Source organism: Sinohyriopsis cumingii, unplaced genomic scaffold, assembly GCF_028554795.1.
Source record: "Sinohyriopsis cumingii isolate HCF-2022 unplaced genomic scaffold, ASM2855479v2 utg001993l, whole genome shotgun sequence".
Lineage (NCBI taxonomy): Eukaryota > Metazoa > Mollusca > Bivalvia > Unionida > Unionidae > Sinohyriopsis > Sinohyriopsis cumingii.
In genome coordinates, this window is record NW_028316098.1 from 345986 (window position 1) to 372825 (window position 26840).

The window sequence follows — 26840 nt, forward strand, 5'->3', positions numbered from 1 at the left end:
CGCTGACGACACCGGATCCGCTGAGTGCAGAAAGTACTAATTAAGCCAAATGACGTTTGGACAAAATGTCGGATTCGCCCCCCCTGCTGCTATTGTCCACACGCCATGGAATATGTGTCTTGCAATTTCACATTATTGAATCGTGTCGTCTGGGCGTTTCTTCTCATAAAGTTTATGATGTCGTCTTTCAAAGATGTAATCCATAAGAATCAAAATACACCACACAATCCTCTTTAGGGAAGTAGACGGCTACCCAGTGGGTTCCTGCGAGATAACTGTCATCCTTGTTGATGACATAAACTTGATGGTCTTGAGGTTTGCGATGATGCAGTTCATCATTAGCACACAAGACAGGATTCCAAGAAGCAATGTACAAACTGTTGTTCAAAAGGTAATAAAGTTCCCAGGTATCCATTTTTTGTTTTCTTGTTTTTTTTTGTCACAGGTAATGATAAGTCATCTTTTTAATCCTGACTTTTTGTTTGAAAATCTCTGACAAGTAACCGTTTCTTCGCTTGGTCTACCCCACTCTGAGTCAAGAGAGCTTCGATGTCATTGATCTCTAGAGCAATCCATGGAGGAGAGGAATGATCACGCAAGTCTTTATACCACTGATGCAACATTGCTTCTTCTGAAATGATACCCCATGCGTCCTCCAGATACTGGTCCAATATTTGTTCTTGACTCATCATCATCAGACATTTATCGTGTTGAATTTGACTGGTATGATCATTTTGACATCCATAGCAATCTTTCTTGATCAATTCCGTAATTTGCTCTACTAGGTGTTTAGCAAAACAAGAGACTAAATGTTGCTCTTGTTCTGGCTATCTGGACCTCATCATTATGTCCTCCACGGCTCCTTTGTCTTCCACGATTTTCACGATATCCTCCCATTCCATTTCCAAAGAGTCTCCATCAGTCAAAGAGGGATACGTGTCTTCCATAACTTATAATAGTCTAGAATGATTTCTCATAAACTGTTGATTTATATCGTATTGTCGAATTCGGTATACAAGATGACGTTCACCGTGTTGAGTAGAGCATCTGCAAACTTAAGTTCAACACGCAGTTGATCAGATTTTATAGGGTGGAAATTTCCTTCGTGGCTGCCTTGGTCTGGAGTGACATATCTGGCGTTTAATAGGTGTGAAGATGAAATATTTAAACAGTTGACCTCATCTAAAATAATGTTCATTTTTTAAGAGCCAAAGTGATCAACGACTACTAATGCAATCTCAGCAAATCTTTAGAAAAATAAAATTATTTGCAATCGGTCATAAAATATTGAACTGGAAATATAAATAGATATGAACATTTAGCAAAGTTATTGGAAGAAGTATGATAATAGACGCGACTTACATGAAGGAGAGATAAATTTATTTGTAAGGAAACCGAAAAATATCTAGTCTACTGACTGCGATGCCATAATGTCTGAGAAACTAAGCAATTAAAGAGATTCATTTTCAATTTAGAGGATGAAGAGTACTTGCAATAACTTTCTTTTATTACTGGAGAAATGTTTCCATAAATACTGTTTGCCAGGCTGGGATCCAATCCAAGAACAGAAACGCTGTTTTGTGGCCAATATAATGCATGCTTCAAGTTTTATGGCTGTAAATTGTTCATAAAGTGTGAAGAATGGTCCTAATCAAACTCAGTCGCTAACATACCAAAGTTTGCTGGAAACCATTAATATCATGTCGGGAAAATATACGGAAATCAAAATATCGTACATGTTCGCTTATAAGTCGAGTTCCACTTACTGCAAACAACACATATCTGACTGATATTTGGCCGTATAATGCACCTGCAGATCAGGGTCTGTGTTATATTTTTCACTGATTACTCATAATAGGATGCATACACTCAGATCTGCAGGCGCATTGTGCGGATTCACATCTGGATCAGTCCCGTCTGCAGTTGGACAAGACGTATATGTGAGTACATTTCTGAACTGAATAATTGTCTGTTTAAAGTATCATTCATTTTGGATCTAGCAGAGATAACGCTGTACATAATATATATTTAAAATCGACACAAAGTTCAGATAAAATAAACAATTATTTATAAAATTCAAGTGAATCATTGTATTATTTGCAAACTCCTGCATAACATAAATCTTGAAAAAGAAGAAACATCGGAGAAGATGAGAATGGACCTGAAGTAGAAAGCAGAAACAGTCGATGGCATTCCATAAGAGTTCCTCAAAACTCTTGGAGAAAAGACCAACAAAGAAATTATAGCATTATCTAAGTACATGTATACAACCGGGGAGTTGCCGGGAGACTTTACAAGATAATAATAGTCAGCGTACCCCCAAAATATAAAATGCAGTAAATTGTTCAGACCATAGAACAATTAGTTTAATAGCACATGTATCCAAAACAATGCTAAAAGTGCTATTAAGGCTGTTGATATCACAGATAAAGTGCTATTAAGGCTGTTGATATCACAGATAAAGTGCTATTAAGGCTGTTGATATCACAGATAAAGTGCTATTAAGGCTGTTGATATCACAGATAAAGTGCTATTAAGGCTGTTGATATCACAGATAAAGTGCTATTAAGGCTGTTGATATCACAGATAAAGTGCTATTAAGGCTGTTGATATCACAGATAAAGTGCTATTAAGGCTGTTGATATCACAGATAAAGTGCTATTAAGGCTGTTGATATCACAGATAAAGTGCTATTAAGGCTGCTGGTATCACATATAAACGACTTTCTTGGTAAAACTCTGTTTGGATTCTGGAAATGTTGTGGTATTCGAGAAGCCATATATGTTGTAAGAACCATATGTGTGCATACTCTAGAACACAACGATGAGCTTTTCTTTTTTTCTGTGGACTTGGAAAGGGCTTTTGATGGAGTAAACTGGGTTCAACTATTGGATATAATGAAGAAGATTGGAATTGACTAGACAGACAGGGGATTCGTCACCAATCTCTAGAACCAATACAAAGAGTAGGATACTTTAGCTAAGAACCAGGGCTGATATGACGTAGAGACAGGAGATTCGTCACCAATCTCTAGAACCAATACAAAGAGTAGGATACGTTAGTTAAGAACCAGGGGCTGATAGGACGTAGAGACAGGCAGGGCTGCTTGTCATCACCCTTACTGTTTTCTACATATGAAAAAATGATGATGGTCGAGGCGATGGAAGAAGTAGAGGGAGTAAAATTTGGAGGACAACTGGTGAAGGGTGGAGATTTGCAAATTTCCAAGGTATGGTTACCAGGTCAGAAAATGGATTAAACAAGTGATGAACTCCTTAAACAGGAACTGTAAGCAGTATGATATCGAGATTAATGTGAATAAGACCAAAATCATGGGAGTATGTAGAGGGAAACAAGCTTATCAATATCGCAATTGATGGTGAACAAACAGAACAAGTGAGAAAGTCAGTTATTTGCGATCCCTTATTACAGAAGATGGAAGGTTTTAAAAAAGAGGTGTAAAAAGGAACAGGAATGGCGAAGAAATAATTATTAACATAGAAAATTAATAAAGATTTGAAAAAGGATATTGTTAAAACCCTGGTATGGAGTTTAGCATTATATGGACCAGACACTTTGACTTTTAGGAAGGAAGAAAGAAGGTTAGAAGCTTTTGAAACGTGGATTTGGAGACGCATCGAGAAAGTCAGCTGGAGTGATAGGACAACAAATGAATAGGTACCATGTTTAGTAGGTGAAAAAAGAAGATTGTTGGAAGTAATATTGGAGACGAAGAAAATATGGATAGGACATATCTTGAGAGGTGAAACACATACTTCACCTGGATTTCGGAGAATGAGCTGAACAGTGACAAATAACGGTACTCACCATTTCGTGTAGACTGGCGGCAAAGGACATCATTGCTTCGTAACCAAGAGTAGTAACCAGCCAAAACGTAAACACGGTTTTCGAAAGGATACCCTCTCCAAAATGCATGAGTGCATAGAGAATAAAACATGTTAGTGGTACGTTAACAGCGTACCATTTTGCATTCAGAATATTTATATTTTTGTCCAAAATCTCAATACAGATACGTGTTCAATGCGTTAATGGGTTGTTGTGGTTCTACCTTCAGGACTCTGGTTGTAGCGACTCCTCTCATTCCGTTGTACATCTCTCACTATTTTCATTATATCTAACTGTATTAGAAAGATAGGACAAGATGGAAATATATCGCCAGATAGTAGTAGCCTACATATGAAAATTTATCGCATGGCTCAGTGGCGGAGTGAGTGGGTGGATAGATTGCCCCGGGCAAAAATCATGGGGGGGGGGGGGGGGGGGGACCGGGGCCGAATAAGGAGCTTTTTAATTTTCGTAGCTAAAATGTTCATTGAATCTCAGCTTCACCTTGATATAAAGGACAATTTATCCAATATATATATATATATGTATATAGGTGGGGCGAAGGGACTCACATTCAATAACAGTTCTCGTGCAATGTAGTGGTTCCACTAAAGAACACTGTACCCTCAAACCCTCACACTGTCACTGGCATAACGTCATTTTAATAACATCGTAGATCAAGCTGAGTCATACATTTAAGAAAATTTAAGTCCTCAACGTTACATGGCAAAGAGTCTCTAACTTAAACCTATCAGACACGAAATTCGTGGAACCTGTTGAAAAAGGTATATGCACATTGCTGGCACCCGACTCATGGCATGTAATAGTATTCATTTATAAAATTTCATATTGAATTAACACACGTCTAAGGCACTCTGTGTATTGTATACTCATTAGAACAAATTTTATCTTCTATACATGTCGTCCATATTAGGATGTAACTGTCAAAAGGTTGCTTAAAATTCTGTATTCAGGAATGTATATTTCTTATATAATTATTATTTTGGGAAAGAAAAGGACGTTACGTGGTACATACGATACCAACATATTCAATTCGATAATACTTTCCATACAATTACATCTTAGAATGACGGATAAGCAAGGCTCTGTATCGATTAGTGTCAATATCCTTGCCTATTTTGGGACCTGAATTTTGTTGAAAGCAAACAGTTCTCATGGCTTCATCTAAAAATATCCTGGATGGGATGATATCCAAGTTACATTAAACCAGGAAAAGGCCTGTCAAAACCGAAAAAGATACTGTCGTGCAAAACATTGCCAGTAGCGCATGGAATCCCTATCTCAGAAACGTTATCAAACAAATAAAACTACTTTCGTGCAGACGTTTGGCCTGAAATGAGTTTGGAATAATGCCAACTCCAAACTACTTCCGGCGACATTTCACTACTAAAAAACAAACGCAAACGAATACGATGATGAATGGTTGTATTTGTCATATAGCTTCTGAAGAAAAGCTCGGACAGTCACTAATCTGAACTCTGTCACGCAGATTTTAGTACACAAAGTGACTCTTATTACAAGATAACGTACCTAAAGTAAAAGGAGTACCAGACATGGATAATCTTGTAATATGTGCCCCAAAATATCTTGTACTGCGTTTACATAATCTTTTGAAGATAAATTCTGAGACAGATTGTGGAATTCAATAACTTTACAATTTTCTTGCTTTATTCTCTCAGAAAATTACAAAATTGCAGAATTTGCAAGATGCATCACACTTCGAACAAGATGAACGTGTATGGTCGAAAAAGAACGTAAACTGAAAAATACCAGTAATGTTTTAATTTTAATTCTTTAAGACTGTTTAATACAATGTTCATAACTATGAAACGATGAATGTTACAATGTATAAACGTTTGATGTACTATCTGTTTATGATGCCAGTTATTGTAACATATGCCAAAATATTGTTAATTTTGCCGATATCAAACAGCATTTCCAAGTGCTAAATTTCAGCATTTGTATAGCCTGCCATTATATGTGGAATGGTGATGCATTAGATAAATGGAATATTCGTCAAATGTTCAAGATAATAACACATAAAAATAAACCCTCTGAGATAATGATATATCCATGGGCTTGAAGCCGTTGACCTTCACAAAGCTGGAACTTAGGTCGGGGAATGTAAAATGAGCCTGTGTTCCTGTTAGAAACAAACTATTATGTGTACGTAAGATGCACCAGGAAACGTCACTCTCCACGTCTTAGGGTTGAATACTGGAGTCGTGCGACAGTTACACGGTATAAATCGACCGGAACATAAGTAAGATGCACCAGGAAACGTCACTCTCCACGTCTATGGGTTGAATACTGGAGTCGTGCGACAGTTACACTGTATAAATCGACCGGAACATAAGTAAGATGCACCAGGAAACGTCACTCTCCACGTCCTAGGGCTAAATACTGGAGTCGTGCAACAGTTACACGGTATAAATTGACCGGAACATGATAGCTCTCAAAACTCAAGGAAATTGTTTCCGCTGTTTTTATCCTGTGCTGTACGGAAACTAAAAATATCTTTTTACAAAAATCATCTGAATCGTGTAAATGTTATTGACCTATAATATATCAGTCCAAGGTAAAAATATAGAAAATATATTTAACGTTCATCCTACACCCCTACACCAAACTTTATAACAAATATCATTCTCTTGCCGAAAAATTATCTTTCTCAAGCAAGGCGATGCATGACTCATACACTGTTCGATATTCGTAGCGACACTTGGTACAGAGTTCGAAGCATTATTCGTTAGAAGCTGATTTAAGACGAAGCGTCTAAACGACATTAAAAACAATGTAACATCAGTATACTTCATTTACTGTCATTATTTTGCACTGGAAACTCACTGATATCAAGCTATTTGCTTTATTACAAAGTAATATCATATTCAATGACATAATCAAATGAACACATCGATTAAATCGTATATCGAACTGAAGTGATACATGATTTTGCTAACAAGCATCAGTGTCTTTACATACCTAGTAATGTCCTTCATCAAGAATGCGGCCTTTAAATGTATTTTCAAACGTACAACATGACTTTCTAAGATATCAGCGAAATGTGGGATGAATATATATATATACTTATTTTTTTCTCCGTTAACTTACATTGTCAGATTGTCAGAATCGTGCAGTATTACCCGAGACTGAACTCGCATTCAAATACACATATTGCATTCACGTGTATAGATGAACTACTTTCTACTGTAAACTAGCAATGGACGCATACGCCAGCCCTTTTGATTTGTAAACAAATCATGTACACTCGCGTAGCAAGCGCTTTACGTTGAGGTTGTTTAAATTTGTTTCTGAATGAACTAAAGCAGCTGTTTCGTGGACTGCCACATACCAGCTGCTTTGGCACATTCCGCGTAACCTTTGTCGATACAATGTTTCGGATTTAGGCTAGGTATACAACAGGGCAAGAAAGGGTCCTTATAAATAACATACTAGTGACAAGTCATATACTGTCTTCTTTAGCTGGTGATAAGAATGTCAAAAAAATATACTTAGTTTTGCATCCTAATTTCCTCAAAATGTACTTTCTTAGTTCTGCAAATCCGAATTACATGAGCCACGTCATAGGTTCTCAATCTTGATTACACATGTCGAAATTGTACTGCAATTTCGAGTATAAGTGCAATTACATCCTCCTTACTGCACTCAAAATGAAATAAGCATTAAATTCCATAGCGTCTTTTTGACAGTTGCAATTGAAAGACTTCATATTTTTCCCACATTATAATGTCAAATATTCAATGACAGAAACAGAAACATTTGCAGATATCAACACGCTTCTCCCTCGTTTCTTCAATCCGATGTATTTCATGTGGAATTGTCACATATAAATCAAGTCCATAATCACAGAATTTTCGTAGAATCGAAAAAAATACAAAAATCTATTCATTCCAGATCAAATGGAAAAGTTGTTGCAATGCGCATTCATTCACAATATGTCTCTAAATTTCAAATTTAACTGGACACGCCATTTTCTTTCGAAAGTTATCTAGGCGGAGTTATTTGTGCAGTAATAATGTTGTTGTGTAATGATGAATCTGCGCTTGTGTATTTAGTTTGGAATACGGCATACATTCAGTTACTTTGTTTCTTGTAGTGTATTTTGTTAATATAGTTAAGCATTAGGTAGAATAAAAAAATTAGCATATAATAAAAAGGTTACTGTATTTGTATGGGAAAATATGAACTCGTTTTGTCGGATGGATATACTGCACTCCCAAGGTCGTGCAAAATTTCCAATTGAAAACCTCGTTCATATTTTCCCATGCAAATACAATAACCTATAAAGACACACACACACACACACACACACACACACACACACACATATATCTATATCTATAAAACCTTAATCCTCTAATTGTGTGGCCCACACGTGTTCCAGAAAATCGCGGCTCTCCATTTCCATGATTCGAGGATTTCGAAATATTATGTACTGAATTCTCATTGTACCAGTAAAAGGTGCTATAGTGAGTTCATTTTCAACTCGGATACATGTCTTTGCTTGCTTCTTTAAAAAATCTGGGCCAAATTATATAGTATATATTGTATCCGTGGTGGAAAAAATATCAGACAATTAAATCTGTAATTTATGCAATATACCTTGTCTTTATTCAATATACAAAAAGAATTACCATGGGTGTACAACCTATACATCATAGAAGCTAATTTAATTTTGATTGATTTCATTAAGTTTCTAAACCTGGACCCATAGCAATGTCTATTCCAGTATGAATACATTATGTTGCGAGATGATGGGCATGGATAACTATGGCTAATCTACAACAAAATGCAATAAAATCCATGTTCATATAATACTGGATAATAATACCAAGCTCATAAATGTTTATACTATCAAGTTTTAAGTATCAAGTATTGCTGTTTTTATGATCGAAGATAATACCATATTATATGGGGTGGGGTGGGTGTCATCTAGTTTACAATTTACGATTGACGGTGTTTCGAATGTAATTTATCATCAGGCAGATATTTCCATTATTGCAATTAATCTTTTTTAAAAACAGCTTGCAATTTACTTTATCCATTATTCTCTGAGTGTGGTTGGAAAGGACTACCAGTTGATGGAGCCAAATGAATGGAGGTTTTTCGTTCATGTGGTAGCGAAGCAAAAAATTGATTTAAAATAAAGAACCGGACAAATCAGACTGCTGAAGTCTAAATAAGAAAGAAAACTTTCGTTATTAACTTAAAATACATACAACTTCAAGTAACAGAGTAAACACATTTTGGTACCGCTCCGAAGTATTGCGCTTTTTGGAGAGGGTTAAAATATAAAGGAAAGTTGTTTCCGGAGTTTGCCATTGTAATTCCTTTTTATATAAAATGAATCTGTATATCTTATATAAACCCTCAATTTTCTCTATCCGAACTTCTGGATGATCGGGATTAATTTTGATTTCAAACTATATAGATAGGCCTTACTCTGGTGTGTCTCCCAGAAGATTGCTAGTTCTTGAGAAGTTCATTATTGAAAATCAAGTCGATAACGTTCTTTTTGGTTTTTGTGTGAAATTTTATATCCAATGCTATGCTGAAATATAGAAAATTGAAATTTGTAACAATTATACCTGAGCGATCACCAATAGATGCTACATTTACATTAGTTTTGCCCACGACATCAATATTACTGTACCATTTTATTCATATAAAGATACATTATGATATTTAATAGAGAAAAAAGGTTCTTCAAATATTCAAATGACGTAAAGTTCTACTCCGGAATTTCACACTTTTTGCACGGCAATAAAACTATGAACGAAACGTGTTCCCTTGATTTCCGCCTGTGATAATCCCTTGTATATAAAGAAATATGTGCATCTTAGAGTGTAAAGACTCAACACGTTTCTTTATATGGATATCTAAATGATAGGCAGTAATTCTGATTTCGAAGTACACTAGTATTTTACTCAGCTTTTGTGAGAAAATTCGTTTTCTAACCTTTGAGAACAGGCAAAGATAGTACAACGTGTGCTATTTCAATTTCATTGCCTGATCATACCGGCGCACTCATTTTTATTTGGCTTAATACTAAGAATAGTTTTCCTAATAATAATTGAATAAAAAAATAAATGTGTCCTGGTGCTGAGGAAATAACTGTAGAGAGAGTCCTTCTAATTTTGGGAACAAATATGCATTTTCTGCAACATTGTTTCAGAGAGTGATAGGTTTGGTAGAGAAGGTTTGGAGGATTATGAAAGCATGGAGGCCTAACAATAATTAAGACGCTGCTGAGATGTTAAAACATTGGCTTGCAACGAGTCTTCTTTCGGACAACGCAGCTGAAAGCACTGAGACTCTGTCAGGATGTGATGCCTTATTACGTTACACATTGAGAATATGATATCAAAATATCCCTCTCAGTGCCAGAAAAAAAAGAACACGAAGCCTCGAGAAATATTAAAAGAGGATGTAAAGAAACATCGTAAACAGTTGAAGTCACACGGTTTAACTATGGAGGAAAACAAACTAGAATGTCTTGCAATAACAAGATAAATGACAAATGGCTTATTTTTAAAGAATCAAGTTGGGCTCATAAGATACTGAAGTAGTAGCATCACCTACTTTAGTTTCGTATCTGAATACATTGTAATCGTTGTAAAAGTTTGCATCCTGTTGGCCCTGTGGTATACAGACCACATTTCAGAAATCCAGAGAGAGAGAGAGAGAGAGAGAGAGAGGGGACAGGAGAGAAGAGACGCTAGAACTACTGACGGCTACTCGGAATTATTGCAGAAATTAGAATGAAGCGAAGAAAACCAGTAATTTTGCAACGGTTATTCGGATTACTCTTAGGAGACTAGTGAGGCAGTCACGGAATGGCAGCAGTTTAATAGTTGAATCAACCTATATTATCAGTAACCCTCCCGTTTGTTTGTACCTCCGATCGATTTTTTTAAAAAAGCATTAAGGATATAAAATTGCATACAACTTAGACACTTGTTCATTGATTTTTAATTTCTATAAAGTCCCCAAGGAATTCCTATCACTAATTATTGGCGTTTCGGTGCAAACAGAAGACCCCGATGTAAACAAGCAAACGGCCTACTTGGTGTCTATTTCTGTTTTCTAGAATAGTCTATTTCAGTAACAACTGTGTCGTCTGCGTCCATTACTGGTTTTAAAATTTCTAAAGCAAATGGAACAAGGAAATAGGAGAAACTATTGAGTACAGTTGTTCAAAGAGATGTAAATCCAAAATTTATGGAATTATTGAGAGTTTCAAAGACGATAAACTACATCACATGTGTTCCTTGAAAATATAGACTGCTCAAGCGAATATAGTGACCGCGTTGATAAAGAAACTCCCGTTAGGTTCGAAACGCCAACAAGTTGACCTTTCTGAAAAAAAATATGGTACATCACAAATAAAGTTTCAAGATTTTGTGGCGATTGTAAACAAAGCCAGTTTTAATAACGTGCAAATGTGAGTTCGGTTGAGATTTAAAAAAAATTTAATTACGCAATGTATTCGTGTTCATTTTTTTACAGATATGTAAAGGCGGCAGTTTAGCAGAATCATGTATGTAGTAATGCGATCTTGTAATTAGTTAGATCATAATGAGTTGTCAGCATCAGAAACTTCGAGTAAGTACGAGACACGAAGCATCAACTCATCATCGGGATTTTCTGATGCAGTCAGCAAGACGTGATCCAGCAATCAAGATCGAAGTATTATGATAACAATATCTCTGATATATGACAATCAATTTTTAGATAATTGAATTAAATCACCATAATTAATTGAAAAACAAAAGAAATTACGTACTGTTTTAATGTTGTTAATACGAATTTCGTTCTTTATCATTAACCAAATTATTTAATGATCAACAGATTTATGCATAAATATCGCAGTTTAAATAAAGCGCGTGAACAGGTCTCATTTTCCCTACGATCACTGTTTGAAACACGAATTCTAAGATGCGTAGAAGCAGCAGGCCCATTATACGTGATTTACATTGATCGTGAAGTTCTCAAAGTTTGCGTCTGAAGATTTCAACAGCTTAACGAATCTGAAAGTTTCTTTCCGATGTCAGGCTAAAAGAGGTCTGAAAATCTCCGATGGGGATTTGGAGTGAGAAAGACAATATTAGTTTGACAGTTATTTTCAAGTGGATTGGAAGAGTTGTTTAAAACTTGACTGGAAACATTGTTGGAACTCGATGATACCAGTTTCTTGCAGAGAATGTTACTGTTTTCCATTTTAGACTCTGGTCTCCAGGTGACTGAGTGCCCCAATGCACATGCCTTTACATATCACTCTCACATCTCGCCTCTGTCCACACAAGTTCGAGTCTCAGCGTGATAAAACGACAGTGTGTGAGAAAGCTTGCTAGTAACTTCCCGTGGGTTGATGGTTCTTCCTCCACAAATTATTCTTGCCTTCGTGTACAGAACTGAAAACTGGCATTAAACCAGACAAAACGAAACCTTTTAAGACTTGTTCAATGACTTAAAATGTATCCACTGCTGTAGCAGCAACGTATTGAGAGAAGCAGTCGACAGGAAGTAATCACCGTACATAAAAAAGGTTAATTACAAGATGCTTCTAGATCCTCACTGGGCATACTAGACATACATATATGGGCGAGGAAACAACCATATGCCACATAAGTTGTTTATATAAGGAAGATCGAGAACTTGAAAAAAAAATTGAACTGAATGGAATGGAACAGACAAAAGAATGTAAATTATATTCATTGGCAAAATTTTAAGTGCCATGATTAATTATATCAGGTCAATTAATGTTTTCAATTAACAAAATTAATTTTAGCAGCGTAAAAAGTGTAAGAAATGGAATAAATAGACAAGACTTGAATCAGCAAGAACACGAATCTATCGAAGACACTGATGCCCTACTGGCCAAAAAAGAATTTCCAGGAAATCAAGAAAAGACCATTGCTTTCTATTTAACTTCATTACATTGAAACCATCTCCGATATTCTGAAGCAATAACAACATCTCCAAGATCCAGTATTGGCACCATTTCATCGAGGACAAACTATGTAAGAGGTATTTTGGTGGAAACCTATTAATACGACCATCCTTTCAGGAGGATTTGCAACAGCAATTTTTTCAAAATGGCCATGTAGTGACCATATTGAACGTGTAAAGAAGAGCACCAATTTCACCGGCATGACTTTTTGACTGGTTCATACATATTAGTACTCATGATATATTTTAACAACCCTTTCTTTACATATGCTTTTAAGACAGAACCAAAACATTTTTTTAAATACGCACAATAAACATTTCTATAAAACTGATACTTTTTCTTACCCTGGATCCCTTGGAGGTGTTTGGGTGAGTAGGTACAGGACAAAAATGATTCTTTCACAGTTTTTCACTACACTAGCAAGCACATGCATATTGCCAAATTTGGTCATATTATATCCTAGAATGGTGTTGGATAGGACATGAGGGACAGTGAATATCTTCAGTGGTGGTTTACTGAAACGACATTATATTCAGGGGGAATAGCATTGTCAAGATTTTCAAGATGGATGCCATGTTGACCTTCATATTAGCACCATGTTCATTTAGGGACAACTGTGTATACTATCAAGACTTTGAGTGAAAACGCCATGCTGATACGACAATCCATTCAGGAGTAGAAATACGATTTTCAAGATGACTGCCATGTTGTCCATATTGGATATTTGCATCATATCATTTTCATTCTGGGACCAACCAGATATTTCTTCTGTTAAAAACCAATGCTTATGTGACATACCATTCATCAGAAGCAGGGATAACAAGATTTTCAAATTGCTGAAATGATGGCCACACTAGACACATGATCAGCACCATTTTATTTAGGACCGTCTAGACATCATGTCATGTTTCTCTATATTTTTTTTTTACTCCTGGTACATGATTGTATTGTTCTGTAATTTTTATTCATGATTGTAAATTGTACAGAATATCTTTAGCTTATTTTGCCTACATTACCCAAGTATATTACATAGGATCTAAAAATTGATGCTGCCATGTGTTAACAATTTCTAATAATACTCTTAACAATATTTAATGACGCCTTTGGATTAATTTATCACTGACTGATTGTCACAGAATTAGGCAAAGAAATAACTTGGTTTTGTCTTAAAACAATTCGACTATTTCTCGTTGTACATGCGTACAACGTTATCTAGGGTGAATGTGTTTTTCCAGGTAAGCGACTGTATTAACATTTACCTAGCCACAGAGATTACTTTTGACGAGGTAACATGACTAACATGATATGCACGGGTATTCTACCCTGACTTGTACTCACTCTCCTATGGATTTAAGTAAGACCAATTTCTAAAACCACACTGGTCGTTTTTGGATCACGTCAAGGAGTATACACTCTCCATTGTTCTCCAGCCATAGGGGTAAGTGTTAAATTTACATTTTTATTTGATATGCGAAGCTTAATCGGTTTGTAATGTCTTATCGTGTAATAATGTATTTATTACAACGCAAATTTAAAGTATTATCATATATCTAGAGATTATACAGAAACTATTATGTCCAATTTGGTTTTATTGTAGCTGACTGTTATGGTAGCTGACTGTGTTTGTAGCTGACTGTGTTTGAAGCTGATTCTGACTGTTATTGTAGCTGATTGTGACTGTCGCTGTGATTGTGTCTATGAAGTGTGATTGTCAATGTGACTGTGAATATGACTAGAGCGGTCTGAAGCTGTCCGAAGCCGTCTAAAGTTGCTTAGAGCTCTCTGGAGTTTCCAGAACATTTAATGCTACGTGCTGTCGATACGTATGTACTTGTACGTATGTCTGTGCCACGGACGTATACGTAGCAAATTGAAAAAGGTGCTGTATGCTGTCTGTACGTGTAACGTATGACTGTACTCGTGGTGGATTCATAAAGGGTGCGAGCGGTCGATAAAAGTGTGGGCCAACCCAAGGAATCGCGCGACTGTACAAGGGGTCTAGAAGCATACGTTTGGATCAATTGTTGTTCCATTGCATTTTTTTTATATATATATTCATAAGATTATTTTGAATCTTAATAGAATTTTATGTTCGAGATTATGTGAATCTCTTATTGTGTAAAATACTGTTTGAGGAGTATGTGCAGTCCATGAGGTTTCTTTGATCTGTACTTCATTTTGATTTAATGTTTGGTTTATTTTCGATGTATGAATGTTGTGTAGAGTGATTTGAGTAAATCGTATGTTGAGAGCGTGAGAGAATCATTGTATTTTACATCATATATTTATCTTTATTAATTCATTCATAAATTTCCATCTTTCTCACATTGTTTGTCTTTTTCATTTAGTCCAAAGACCCACTCGGTTTTTATTCTGCGACACTGATGTGATGTGGACTATTCTAGAAGCATTCAGTAACTTCCTATTGGTTAGGCAAGATCACATGAATAGGCAATTTCGCAGCAAAATGGGTAGTAAGATCCATGACGTGGGGTATATTGTGAAATATAGTCGAAATAGACGTGGTTTATAAGGAAAGAACTGAGCAATCAGTTGCATTCCGATTTTGGAGTCATCCTAACTTCCTGTGTTCGTATTGCAAGTCTGCATGTGTTTCATGCTGTACTTAGATATTATTCAAGAAGAAAAAAACTTTTGTTGGGACTGTTCAGTGGAAATAGAAAGTGCTCATTATTTGGACTATACTATTCCTCTGGATCTGTTGTGAATTATTCCAAGTCGTTCTGGACAACGCAATCTAGACATCGTCACGATTCTTGGTTAGCCAGTACATTTCTGGTTTGAAATTTGTATGGAACGTTTCATTCTTTTGTACTTTCATTGAATTTTATCATGATTATTTCGGATTCGCTTTTTAATACCGTTAATTTCATTTCTAACTTTAATAATTAAAACAAACAATTTGTTAAAGCTTTACAAAGCTTGTTGTTTCTTTCTGTAACTTAGTTTATGACCATAGTCGTAACAAATTGGGGTCTCGTCCGGGATAAGAAATTTATAAAAATTTCAAGAAATTGAAATTGTTTTGAAATTTAAATTCTTTGGACATTTTTCAATTCCTGCTCTTTTGATTTTACATAGTGTCATCTGACATGGGGAACTTTTATTTTCAATCCTACCCAGGAACGGTTCGATTCCATGAAAAAGATGAATGCTTCAGCTTGCCAGACAATATTACATTTTGAAGTCAAAGCCTTCTTTGTTAAAACAAGAAATATAACTATTTTGAATTAGTATTTGGTAGAAAAGAATAGTTTGTGCTTTGGGTTTGATTAGTAAGTTTTCGTCTGACCCTAATTTCCAAGTTGTGGAATTGAAATTAAAAGACAACAATGAAATGAAGTTAAGAAAGCTTGAGCCTGAAAGAGGAAAATGAAAGAGTGACAAATTCAAAATGGAAGAGATGCAAATGAAATTGCAAATACAAAAGAGGAAGAGAAATAGAAATGCAATCAAAATTAAAAGAATTATAACAGGCAAGCAGAAAGCATTTCACTCACGAAAGTTCAAGGTTTGATTTTACAAAATATCAGATTAGTACCCTCTTTTAAAGAAAAAGATGAAGATCAATATTTTTCTCACTTTGAAAAAAAAAAATTCAAAATGGATTTTGTTGTTACAGAGTGTGCTTATTGGCAAAGCACGTGAATTTATACTTCAATGTCAGTGGAATCAAGTGCTGAACATAAACTGGTCAAGAAATGTATCTTGAAGGGTTATTAGTTGGTACCTGAGGCATATCGACAGATTTTAGAACTGCAAAAGAAAATAGCTACACCCATGTTGAATTCGCTTGGGAAAAAGAACAGCTATTTGACAGGTGGTGTGCATCTAAAAAGATTAATAAAAATTATGACAAAACTTCAACAACTACCTATTGGTCAAAGAGTTCAAGAACTGTGTTCATTGTGTCGTCATAATTTATCTTGATGAACAAAAGATACTTTAGAAAACTTTGTTTGCACAACTGATAAATATTCCTTGGATCACAAAGTTTCATTTTCTCAATACGTTTTCTTCTCAGCAGATGGTTAGTAAGAAACCAAATCTGTCTCAAGTTGAGTACTTCCAAATTTCAATATGGTACAACTGATATGACTGATCAGAAATCCTTACCTCTTACTACCTGTACTTACTGACAGAAAATAAGGCACGTTATTTCTGATTGCTTAAAGTTAAAAAAAGTAGGCAACAAAATAAAGGCAGAGAAATTCAAATGCTTTTGTTTCTCATATATCAAGGTCATGGTCATGAACTGGAAACAACACATTTGTGGGGTCAAACAAATTCCAGTCGGTTTTTATTATGGAGAATTATGAATCTTCAAGTTTGAAGGTTCTGTATCACTCATTGGTGATTTGGCAAATCCTATCCCTATTAAAAATATTAAGGGACATACAATCTTCTGAGTCTTGTATTATCAAGTACTTGGCCTTTGTCGGAGAAGTCATCTTCTTCTGAAAGTGTTTCTTCAAGGAGCAGAGTACAGTTTTACTCTCCATAATGTCAATTTGTCATCAGACTTAGTGTCTGGACCAGTGACTGTTGTTGCTGTTTTTTTCCCTTGAAGGTGTATATTTATTGCTGTGATGTGATTTTGAATTTTAACATAGCTTTAACAATTTTTCAGTCATATCGCTATGTTGTCTGCAATGTGGCAGTTTATAGTGATGTCTAGCACTGGGGCATCATGCCGCAGACATGTAGCATGATGTCCCACCCAGTCACATTATCCTGACACCAGGCCAACCAGTCCTAACACTAACCTCTTAATGGTGAATGCCAAGTGAGGCAGCTGTTAGTACCATTTTTGTAAGTCTTTGGTATGACTCGGCTCGGGATTGAACCCACGACCTCCCGCATCCGAGGTGGACGCTTTAACCAACAAGTCACTGGAGCGGTTATATATTTATTGCTAGTCAATGATTTAGCTGGAGACAAAGTTGCGGTTAATTCACCTGTAATTGACAGGCATTTAGATCAAGAGGTTGATCCTATTGAAAATGAAATCCATTAAGTTATACCCTACTTGTGCAGTTACTAGAGCTATAGCAAAAGTTAGCTCTTGCGAATGAAGTTGATCAGGAAATTATTCCTTTGGTTGACACATGTATTGGTCAGACTTTTGATGAGGTCACTTCTGCTCTCGTTACTGATCAATCAAAAAGGTACTGATCATTGTAAAGACATAAAATTCCTTATTTGGCACATGAAACCCCCTCGGCTGGTCATTTAAGAGTCTGTAGAACCTTTCACAAGATCTTACATCATTTTTATCAGCTGGAAAATAAGGGTGAGGTAGCTAAATACTGTAATCCTGTCACACTTGTGAAATGCAAGGGAAACCTAATCAAAAGATACCTAAAGCTCACTTACAATCATTTCCTGAATTTTACAAACAATTTAGTAGAATAATGGTAGACTGCGTAGGACCCTCATCAGAGATCAAGTCAAGCAACCAATACTTGCTTACCATGTGTGCATCAACAAGGTTTGCAGAGTCAATTCCTTTACAGAATATCAAGACTAAAACAATAATCAAATCCTTAACAAGCTTCTTTACACTTTTTGCCTTCCCATTCAAGCTGATCAAGGTTCTAATTTCATGTCAAGGATCTTCCAAGTATGGTATTCAATAATTCAAGTAACACCCTGAAAGCCAGGGGGTACTGGAAGGCAGGGGGTACTGAAAGCCAGGGGGTACTGAAAAGATTTTCATCAGTCTTTAAAGAATATGATATGGTCATATTGCTTTGATACCAGAAAAGATTGGGACAAAGGTATTCACTTATTGTTGTTTGCTGTTAGGAAGTCAGTTCAAGAGTCCCTTTGATTTAGTCCTTTTGAACTTGTTTTTGGATATACTGTTTGTGGACCATTCAAAGAAAAACTTTTTAACAGAAGAATCAGGGAACAGTTTAATTGTCTTATTTTAACTACAAAATATTGAAAGCTTGTGAAATAGCAAGAAATGGTTTTATCTAGCCAATCACAAATGAAGTCTGTAAAACAGCATCTGCAAAGGACTTGTCATCAAGCAGGACTGTTTGAAAATGGAAGTTGAATATTTGCTGTTGAGTGAATTTATTGAACCAGGCAAAAGTGATTGGAGTTTGCTGTGTATTCTTGTGCCGAAACCAGATCATTCTTTCTGTATGTGCATGGACTACAGAAAAGTGAAGTGTCACCAAAACAGACCCATTACCAATACTAAGAACTGATGACTGTGCTGAGCCCCTGACCACTTTATTAAGAGGACCAAATTGTATTGATCTGAAGGTGTGCAATAAATTTTTTCACCTCCAGATTTCAGTCAATTGTTTAAAGTGATGTAGGAGTTGGTGGCATATTAATTCAGGAAGACAAAACTGGCACGGACCATCCAGTGCATTATTTCTCAAAAAAGATTAAATAAGCACTAGAGAAATTATTCCACTATCGAGTGTTGGGATTCAATTTTAGCTTTACAACACTTTGAAGTGTTTATTAATTCTGCTGTTTCTCTGATTGTTGTATTCACTGACCACAACCCAAATACTTTCATCACCAAAATTAAAAATTAAAATATCAAAGATTATTGATATGGAGTTTAATGTTGCAAGAATAAAAAAATTGACATTCGCCACATCAAGGGAAAAGAAACATTAATGACAGTTGCACTTTCACATGTATAGGAGTTTTATATTGATTTAGTTTGTATACAATTTTCTATATTCACTTTACATCTTCATTATTATCATCATTTGTGTGTTTGATTAATATGGAAAAAGAAAGCTTTATTTCATAAATCTTTCTTTTCTTTAATGAGGGGAGACATTATGTATATCTATATTTGTTTTTACTCCTGGTACATGATTGTATTTAAATTTTGTTGTTGTTGTTGTAGGGTTTAATGCCATTTTTCAGCACATGATAAGACTATACATGGCGGCCAGTATTAATGGTGGAGGAAGAACCCGGGAAAACCCCGGAAAGAACCACCGACCCACGAGAAGCTATTAGCAAGCTTTCTCACATACCCACATTGGCTGAATCCGAGACTCGAACCTACACAGACAGAGGTGAGATGGCAGTGATCCGTAATTGACAGTGCTTTAGACCACTTGGCCACCCTTTTAAATTTTGTAATTTTTATTCATGGTTGTACATTGTACAGAATATCTTAGTTAGATTTTGCCAATGTGCCAAGAATCTGTAATGAGTGTAAAATTACACAGGATCTATGAAAAAATGTGACATACGTGTTGACAATTACAAATAATAATCTTAATAACAAGACTCATTTGCTGATGGGGTTTGGGCTTTTCTAGCAGAATTCAGTAACTTCCCATTCGTTGGGCATGGTCACATGAACAGGCAAAATGAGGAGCAAGATCCAAGATGGTGTACATAAGGAGAGAACTGAGCAATCAACAAATGGATAAAACCTGCTAGATATATAACAAAAGTTAACAATATCCCTTTTCATTTTAATTAAAAAATAAAATTGTTTCTTACATTTAATTATGCAATACACCTATGAAAATAATCATCCAATACTCTTGTACAGCCTCAATTACAGGAAATACAATTATCCAGTTTTGGTATCAAATCCTCTCCTCCTCCAAATACAAAATGATCCATGTTCCCAGAAAAATGAGTTCTGTTAGTTGAGATCCTACTGAAAATGTATTTATAGACTGTAAGCTTGTTATGTCTATCTCTAATATTCCAGCTGACCCTTTTTTTTTTACTTTGCATCCAATAAACTTTTACGTAACAAAATCATGTCGTTATAGGTATTCTATTCCATTTGTTTTTAATGGTTAACTTGTTTATGATGAGGGCAGAGGGGAATGATCTCTAATTTGATACAGCATTATAAAATTGTATTATGAATTCATAATATTTGGGGGTAATCATTTTCATGGATTTCACGTTTTTCATAAACCTCAAAATTTAAAGACAAAACAAAACAATAATCCTTCTATGTAAACAATAAGACTCCTTTCCAAATCTACAAATTCAAGGATCATACAAATATATGTTCCTCAAAACCACAAAAACTGATACCCACAAAAATAAATGAATTCATGGTATTCAATTTAAGTCACATATGAACTGTGTTTTCATATAACTGTACATACTCGCTATTAAGACGACTCCAACTGCAAACTCCACAGACCTACAGACATAAACAAATATTCTGGTGAAAGCACAACATCGATATGAATAGCCATCTGGGAGATGTAGCAATAATAAGATTGTCCTGCTGATTGTTGTGGTGGTCATACTGGATGTCATATTAATAACATTATCATTTATGATGGGGCCCCAAGTGGCCAAGTGGTCTACAGTGCTCACCGTTCCGGATCACTGCCATCTCACCTCTGTCTGTGTGGGTTTGAGTCCAAGGCTTGGCTAGCATGGGTACGTGGGAAAGCCTGCCAGTAGCTTCTCGTGGGTCGGTGGTTCTTCCCTGGGTTTTCCAGGGTTCTTCCTCCACCAGTTATACTGGCTGCCATGTATAGCCTATATTGTGCTGATAAATGGCATTAAACCCTAGAACAACAACAACAACAATCATTTATGACCAACTGGACATCACATGATGTCTTTCAGTGAACAGCACATACTGATATGACCATGCATTTAAGAACAGAGACAAGAATAGTTTCAAGATGGCCATTGCTATAATGGATACTGAGCTTCATCATACTAAATCTTTTAGTCAAAACCCCATGTTGGTATGATCATCCATTCAGGAGTAGCAATAACAAGATTCTCAAAATGGAAAGCAGTGGCAGCCACAGTGGAGGTGCAAGCAGTAACATTTTCATTTAGGACCAATTAGATATCATAAAAAGTCTTTTGGTAAAAACCCCATCTCAAAATTACTTTTTGTTATGGAAGAGTAGAGATAACAAGATTCTCAAGATGACTGCTGTGGTGGCCACATTGGATAGATCAGGTAGATACTGGATAGATCAGCATCATTTTCTGTTGGGACAAACTAGACATCACAAAAAGTCTTTCTATAAAAACTCCATGTTGATATCATTATCTATACAGGAAAAAAAGTAATAACATTTTAAAGATGGCTGCCATGGTGGCCATAGTAGATGTCAGATTGGTACCATTTTCATTTAGGATGAACTAGACATCATAATAAGGTTGTTAATTAAAGCTGTGTTGTTATATCATCATGATTATATCAGGAGCAGCCATAACAAGATTTTCAAGATGGCTCATGAGGTGACAATATTTAATGTTCGAGTGGCACCAGCTTCATTTAGGACCAACTGCTCCAAGGGATGAATGTGTGTGTAAAGTTTCACGGAAATCTTCCAAGTAGTGAAGTGATGATAAACTTGGATGGAAGGATGAGAGATTACAGACAGACAGACAAAATAACATCCCAAAAATCATTAAGCAGCATACTGCTGATGCATTTATTTTCAACAGCATTAATTTTGATAGTTTAAAAAAAAATGTAGTTTTGATTCCAGTATGTAACATCAACAATAAACATCTGAATGAAAAAAATATCAACAAAAAACAGACAGATGTTTTATGATAAGTTCCTGGTCTGTAGCAATAATTCAATAAAAAATAGTAAAGTACCAAATGGAAAAGAAAAAACAGTACCAGTCCTCTAAATAAAGAATAAGTATAGATTGCAATTTTATCCAATATGTGAAAGTGTTGCCGTATATAATAAAATGTATTTTTTAAACAATTGACAAATTTGATGAAACCTAAGCTGGCAATGTATATAATGTCAGGTTCTTGGCTTAAACAGTCTTCATATATATATATATATAATTTTACTAAGTATGGGAAAGTTTTCTTTAGAACAGTTAATCCTTACAAGACTGAGTCGGTGCCAGTTATACATACACAGTATGAGCGTAGAGATGAAGCCTATCTATCAAGAACATAGTGGAACCATAATGTCCATCATAAACTAGGTACATGATAAAAATATTAAGGAGATGTGCTATTAACACTAAACTGATGGGACTTTTTATGTAAGAGACTGGCTCTATTTAAACTATCACAGTTTGATCAGTGGAAATGTCTTGTGTAAACTGAAGTCATATTCTGGAGGTGCCTGAAAAATACAAACAAGGGAACAAAAATCAGTTTCCTCTATGTATACTGAATAATGTATTGCAAAAAAGAATATTCCTGTCCTGTGACGGATATAAAATGACCAACTGTTAATATAGTTTCCCTCATTATAACTCCATCTATGTAAGAATAAAAAGTGGAATAATAAGTGGTCACCTTATATCGAGGCATTTGTGTAATAATAGGAAATAAACAGGATCCAAGGCCATATCCATCTTATAAAAGGGACTGCCTTATATCGAAGTGCTTTATAATGAGGGAGTGCTGTGTTCATATCTAGACAGTCATTTTTTCCTAGCATGATCCCTTATATTAGTAAACACTGTTATATATCTGACATTACTGTTGATTGGTGATTGCTTGATCTAAAAGAAATATTGTAATATAGGTTGACAAAGCCTAATTAAGAGCAAAATGATATTCTAGACTTGATCACGTAATTCATTTTTACATCTTAGCATGGGCACAGAAATGGACATGGGTAATACTATATGCCTTCCATCTTAGCATGGGCACAGAAATGGACATGGGTAATACTATATGCCTTCCATCTTAGCATGGGCACAGAAATGGACATGGGTAATACTATATGCCTTCCATCTTAGCATGGGCACAGAAATGGACAAGGGTAATACTATATGCCTTCCATCTTAGCATGGGCACAGAAATGGACATGGTAATACTATATGCCTTCCATCTTAGCATGGGCACAGAAATGGACATGGGTAATACTATATGCCTTCCATCTTAGCATGGGCACAGAAATGGACATGGGTAATACTATATGCCTTCCATCTTAGCATGGGCATAGAAATGGACATGGGTAATACTATATGCCTTCCACCTTAGCATGGGCACAGAAATGGACATGGTAATACTATATGCCTTCCATCTTAGCATGGGCACAGAAATGGACATGGGTAATACTATATGCCTTCCATCTTAGCATGGGCATAGAAATGGACATGGGTAATACTATATGCCTTCCATCTTAGCATGGGCATAGAAATGGACATGGGTAATACTATATGCCTTCCATCTTAGCATGGGCACAGAAATGGACATGGGTAATACTATATGCCTTCCACCTTAGCATGGGCACAGAAATGGACATGGTAATACTATATGCCTTCCATCTTAGCATGGGCACAGAAATGGACATGGGTAATACTATATGCCTTCCATCTTAGCATGGGCATAGAAATGGACATGGGTAATACTATATGCCTTCCATCTTAGCATGGGCATAGAAATGGACATGGGTAATACTATATGCCTTCCATCTTAGCATGGGCATAGAAATGGACATGGGTAATACTATATGCCTTCCATCTTAGCATGGGCACAGAAATGGACACGGTAATACTATATGCCTTCCCTCTTAGCATGGGCATAGAAATGCTGACCTTAGAATCTTTTTTATGGCCTCCACTCAGCAACTTCATCATCACAAAGTTTGTCTTGGCAATCTTGATAATGGTCAAGGTCTAAAAGGAAAATGTTAGTTTGTTAATTGATCACATATCTAGTGGAAATGTATGCTAAATGAGTGTGCTGACAACTTACTGCTTATTACTATTATAAACACTAAGTACATTTTCTTCCTGAAAGACTGAATTAAATAAGGCTTGAGCATGTCATGCCATCAGGTGAGTCGTATTCATAATTGATATAAAACTACTTCTTATGCAAACAAAAGAAGCAAGTAGTTTTGTATTTAAAGCCAATTTTGTCTTCAAACTTTCCACACATTCCTAAATAAAGTGTAATTAACATTTAAAGCAAACTGGTTTATTAGATTCTGTGCATTTTAAAACATCCACACATGCAGTCACTGCAGCTTCATGATGTCTTGAAATGCAAAAACACTGTTGAAAATATTTACCAGTTACTCCCCCCCCAATTTTTTCTTAAACTACATAAAATAGCTTTGAAAGGAAATTATTAGTAAATAATTTTTCTTTGAGAATACTTACTTGATAACAATAACATTAGGAAAATAAATCCTGCTTCAACTGAATCCAGGCTCTACGGAAAGACTATAAAATGTCTTTCTGTCTATATATCATATAGACGAAAGAAGTAACTCTTACAGATAACCTTATCAGACTTGGTTGTTACCCATATCCTGGATGTTTAACAAAACCAATAACAGGATGCTCACACATAGCTGCCAACCCTCCAGGCTCACAATGAGTGAAAATAGGGATAAAAATTAGTGAATTTTGACATGAATTCTTGAAGCAATCTTCGAGTCCAGCATTATTTGTTGGAACAAATATTTAGCATGGTCTCCAGCTGATAAAAGTAGATTGTGTTCAACAAGAACAATGCTTCAGCATTGGTAGCTTGCAGGTCTTCTGTCGAGAGCTGAAATCTGCTGTGAGTTCTTAATTTTCCCAACCTCTATGTGCTTTTTCCTACCAATGTGCTTCCTCACATCGTCTCTGCCACCATGCCCAATGGTAAAATTTGTGGCACACGTGTGCAAAAAGCATGATGAATATCAGTATTTGATGGCTGAATGCACGGCCAATTTTTGGTATATTCCAAACTAAACTTCACTTTTTGTGCAATACATTTCTTTTTTCTTGTTGATGAAGACATTTTCATGATGCGGTGCTCAATAATAATTCAAATCAGTGTCTGTGGCACATGCGCAGAGCAAAATTCCAGTTAGGCCCCAGTTTCTCCCAAAAGCATTTGTAAAACTACTCTTATACACATAGATTAAAATACGCTAAAATGCCTGCTACCGGGACAACTGTACCAATCAGCTATAGTTCCACTAATATCGCAACTAGCAGTAATGGACCGTTTTGGCAACTGCTGATATCATGCCTAGCGCTTAACGGGAAATTGGCTATTTTACTAAAGACTTAAAATAATTGAGAATTGGGGAATTCGTGATTATTTTGCCTGCAGCATGAATCGCTGAAAAATTCATGAAATTCATGCCAAAATCATGAGGGTTGGCAGCCATGCTCACATTTGTGGGGAAATGCTGGATGACTCAAGTAATGTTTTTGAGTTTCATAAGTTCTCGCTTATAAGTTGAGTCAAAATGTAAACAAAGATCCTTATCTGCTGCAGCATAATGTGCCTGCAGATCTGGATCTATACTATTTGTTCAGCTGATTACTCCTAACAAACTGTACAGATCAATATCTGTCACTGCATTATGCAACAACAGATCTCGGTCTGTGCAGTTTGCAGTTGGAATTGACTTATGAGTGAGTTCATATGGCAAGTATTCTTGGAGAAATATAATTTACAAAAATAGTTCCATTCTCCATGAAATAAATTAAGCATCCAACCTCTACCTATGTCACCTCTAGGTCTGCTCTACCTATGTCACTCTACCTATGTCACCTCTAGGTCTGCTCTGCTTATGTCACTCTACCTATGTCACCTCTAGGTCTGCTCTACCTATGTCACCTCTAGGTCTGCCCTACCTATGTCACTCTAGGTCTGCTCTACCTATGTCACTCTAGGTCTGCTCCACCTACGTCACTCTAGGTCTGCTCTACTTATGTCACTCTAGGTCTGCTCTACTTATGTCACTCTAGGTCTGCTCTACCTATGTCACTCTAGGTCTACTCTACCTATGTCACTCTACCTATGTCACTCTGGGTCTGCTCTACCCATGTCACCTCTAGGTCTGCTCTGCTTATGTCACTCTAGGTCTGCTCTACCTATGTCACCTCTAGGTCTGCTCTACCTATGTCACCTCTAGGTCTACTCTACCTATGCCACCTCTAGGTCTGCTCTACCTATGTCACTCTACCTCTGTCACCTCTAGGTCTGCTCTACCTATGTCACCTCTAGGTCTACTCTACCTATGTCACTCTAGGTCTGCTCTACC

General features: G+C 36.1%; 1 protein-coding gene across 1 annotated transcript in view; it reads right to left on the reverse strand.

Moving 5' to 3' along the window:
• Window positions 1–20317: 20317 nt before the first annotated feature.
• The window catches only part of LOC149771293 (N-alpha-acetyltransferase 35, NatC auxiliary subunit-like), a 96558-nt gene continuing 90035 nt past the window's right edge, over window positions 20318–26840 (reverse strand). The window contains exons 19-20 of the mRNA XM_089948662.1: window positions 24382–24462; window positions 20318–22955 (exon numbers count right to left, since the gene is read on the reverse strand). Of these exons, the coding sequence (XP_089804788.1) occupies window positions 22899–22955; window positions 24382–24462 (138 nt within the window). The 3' untranslated portion in view covers window positions 20318–22898. The remainder of the gene's footprint in view (window positions 22956–24381; window positions 24463–26840) is intronic.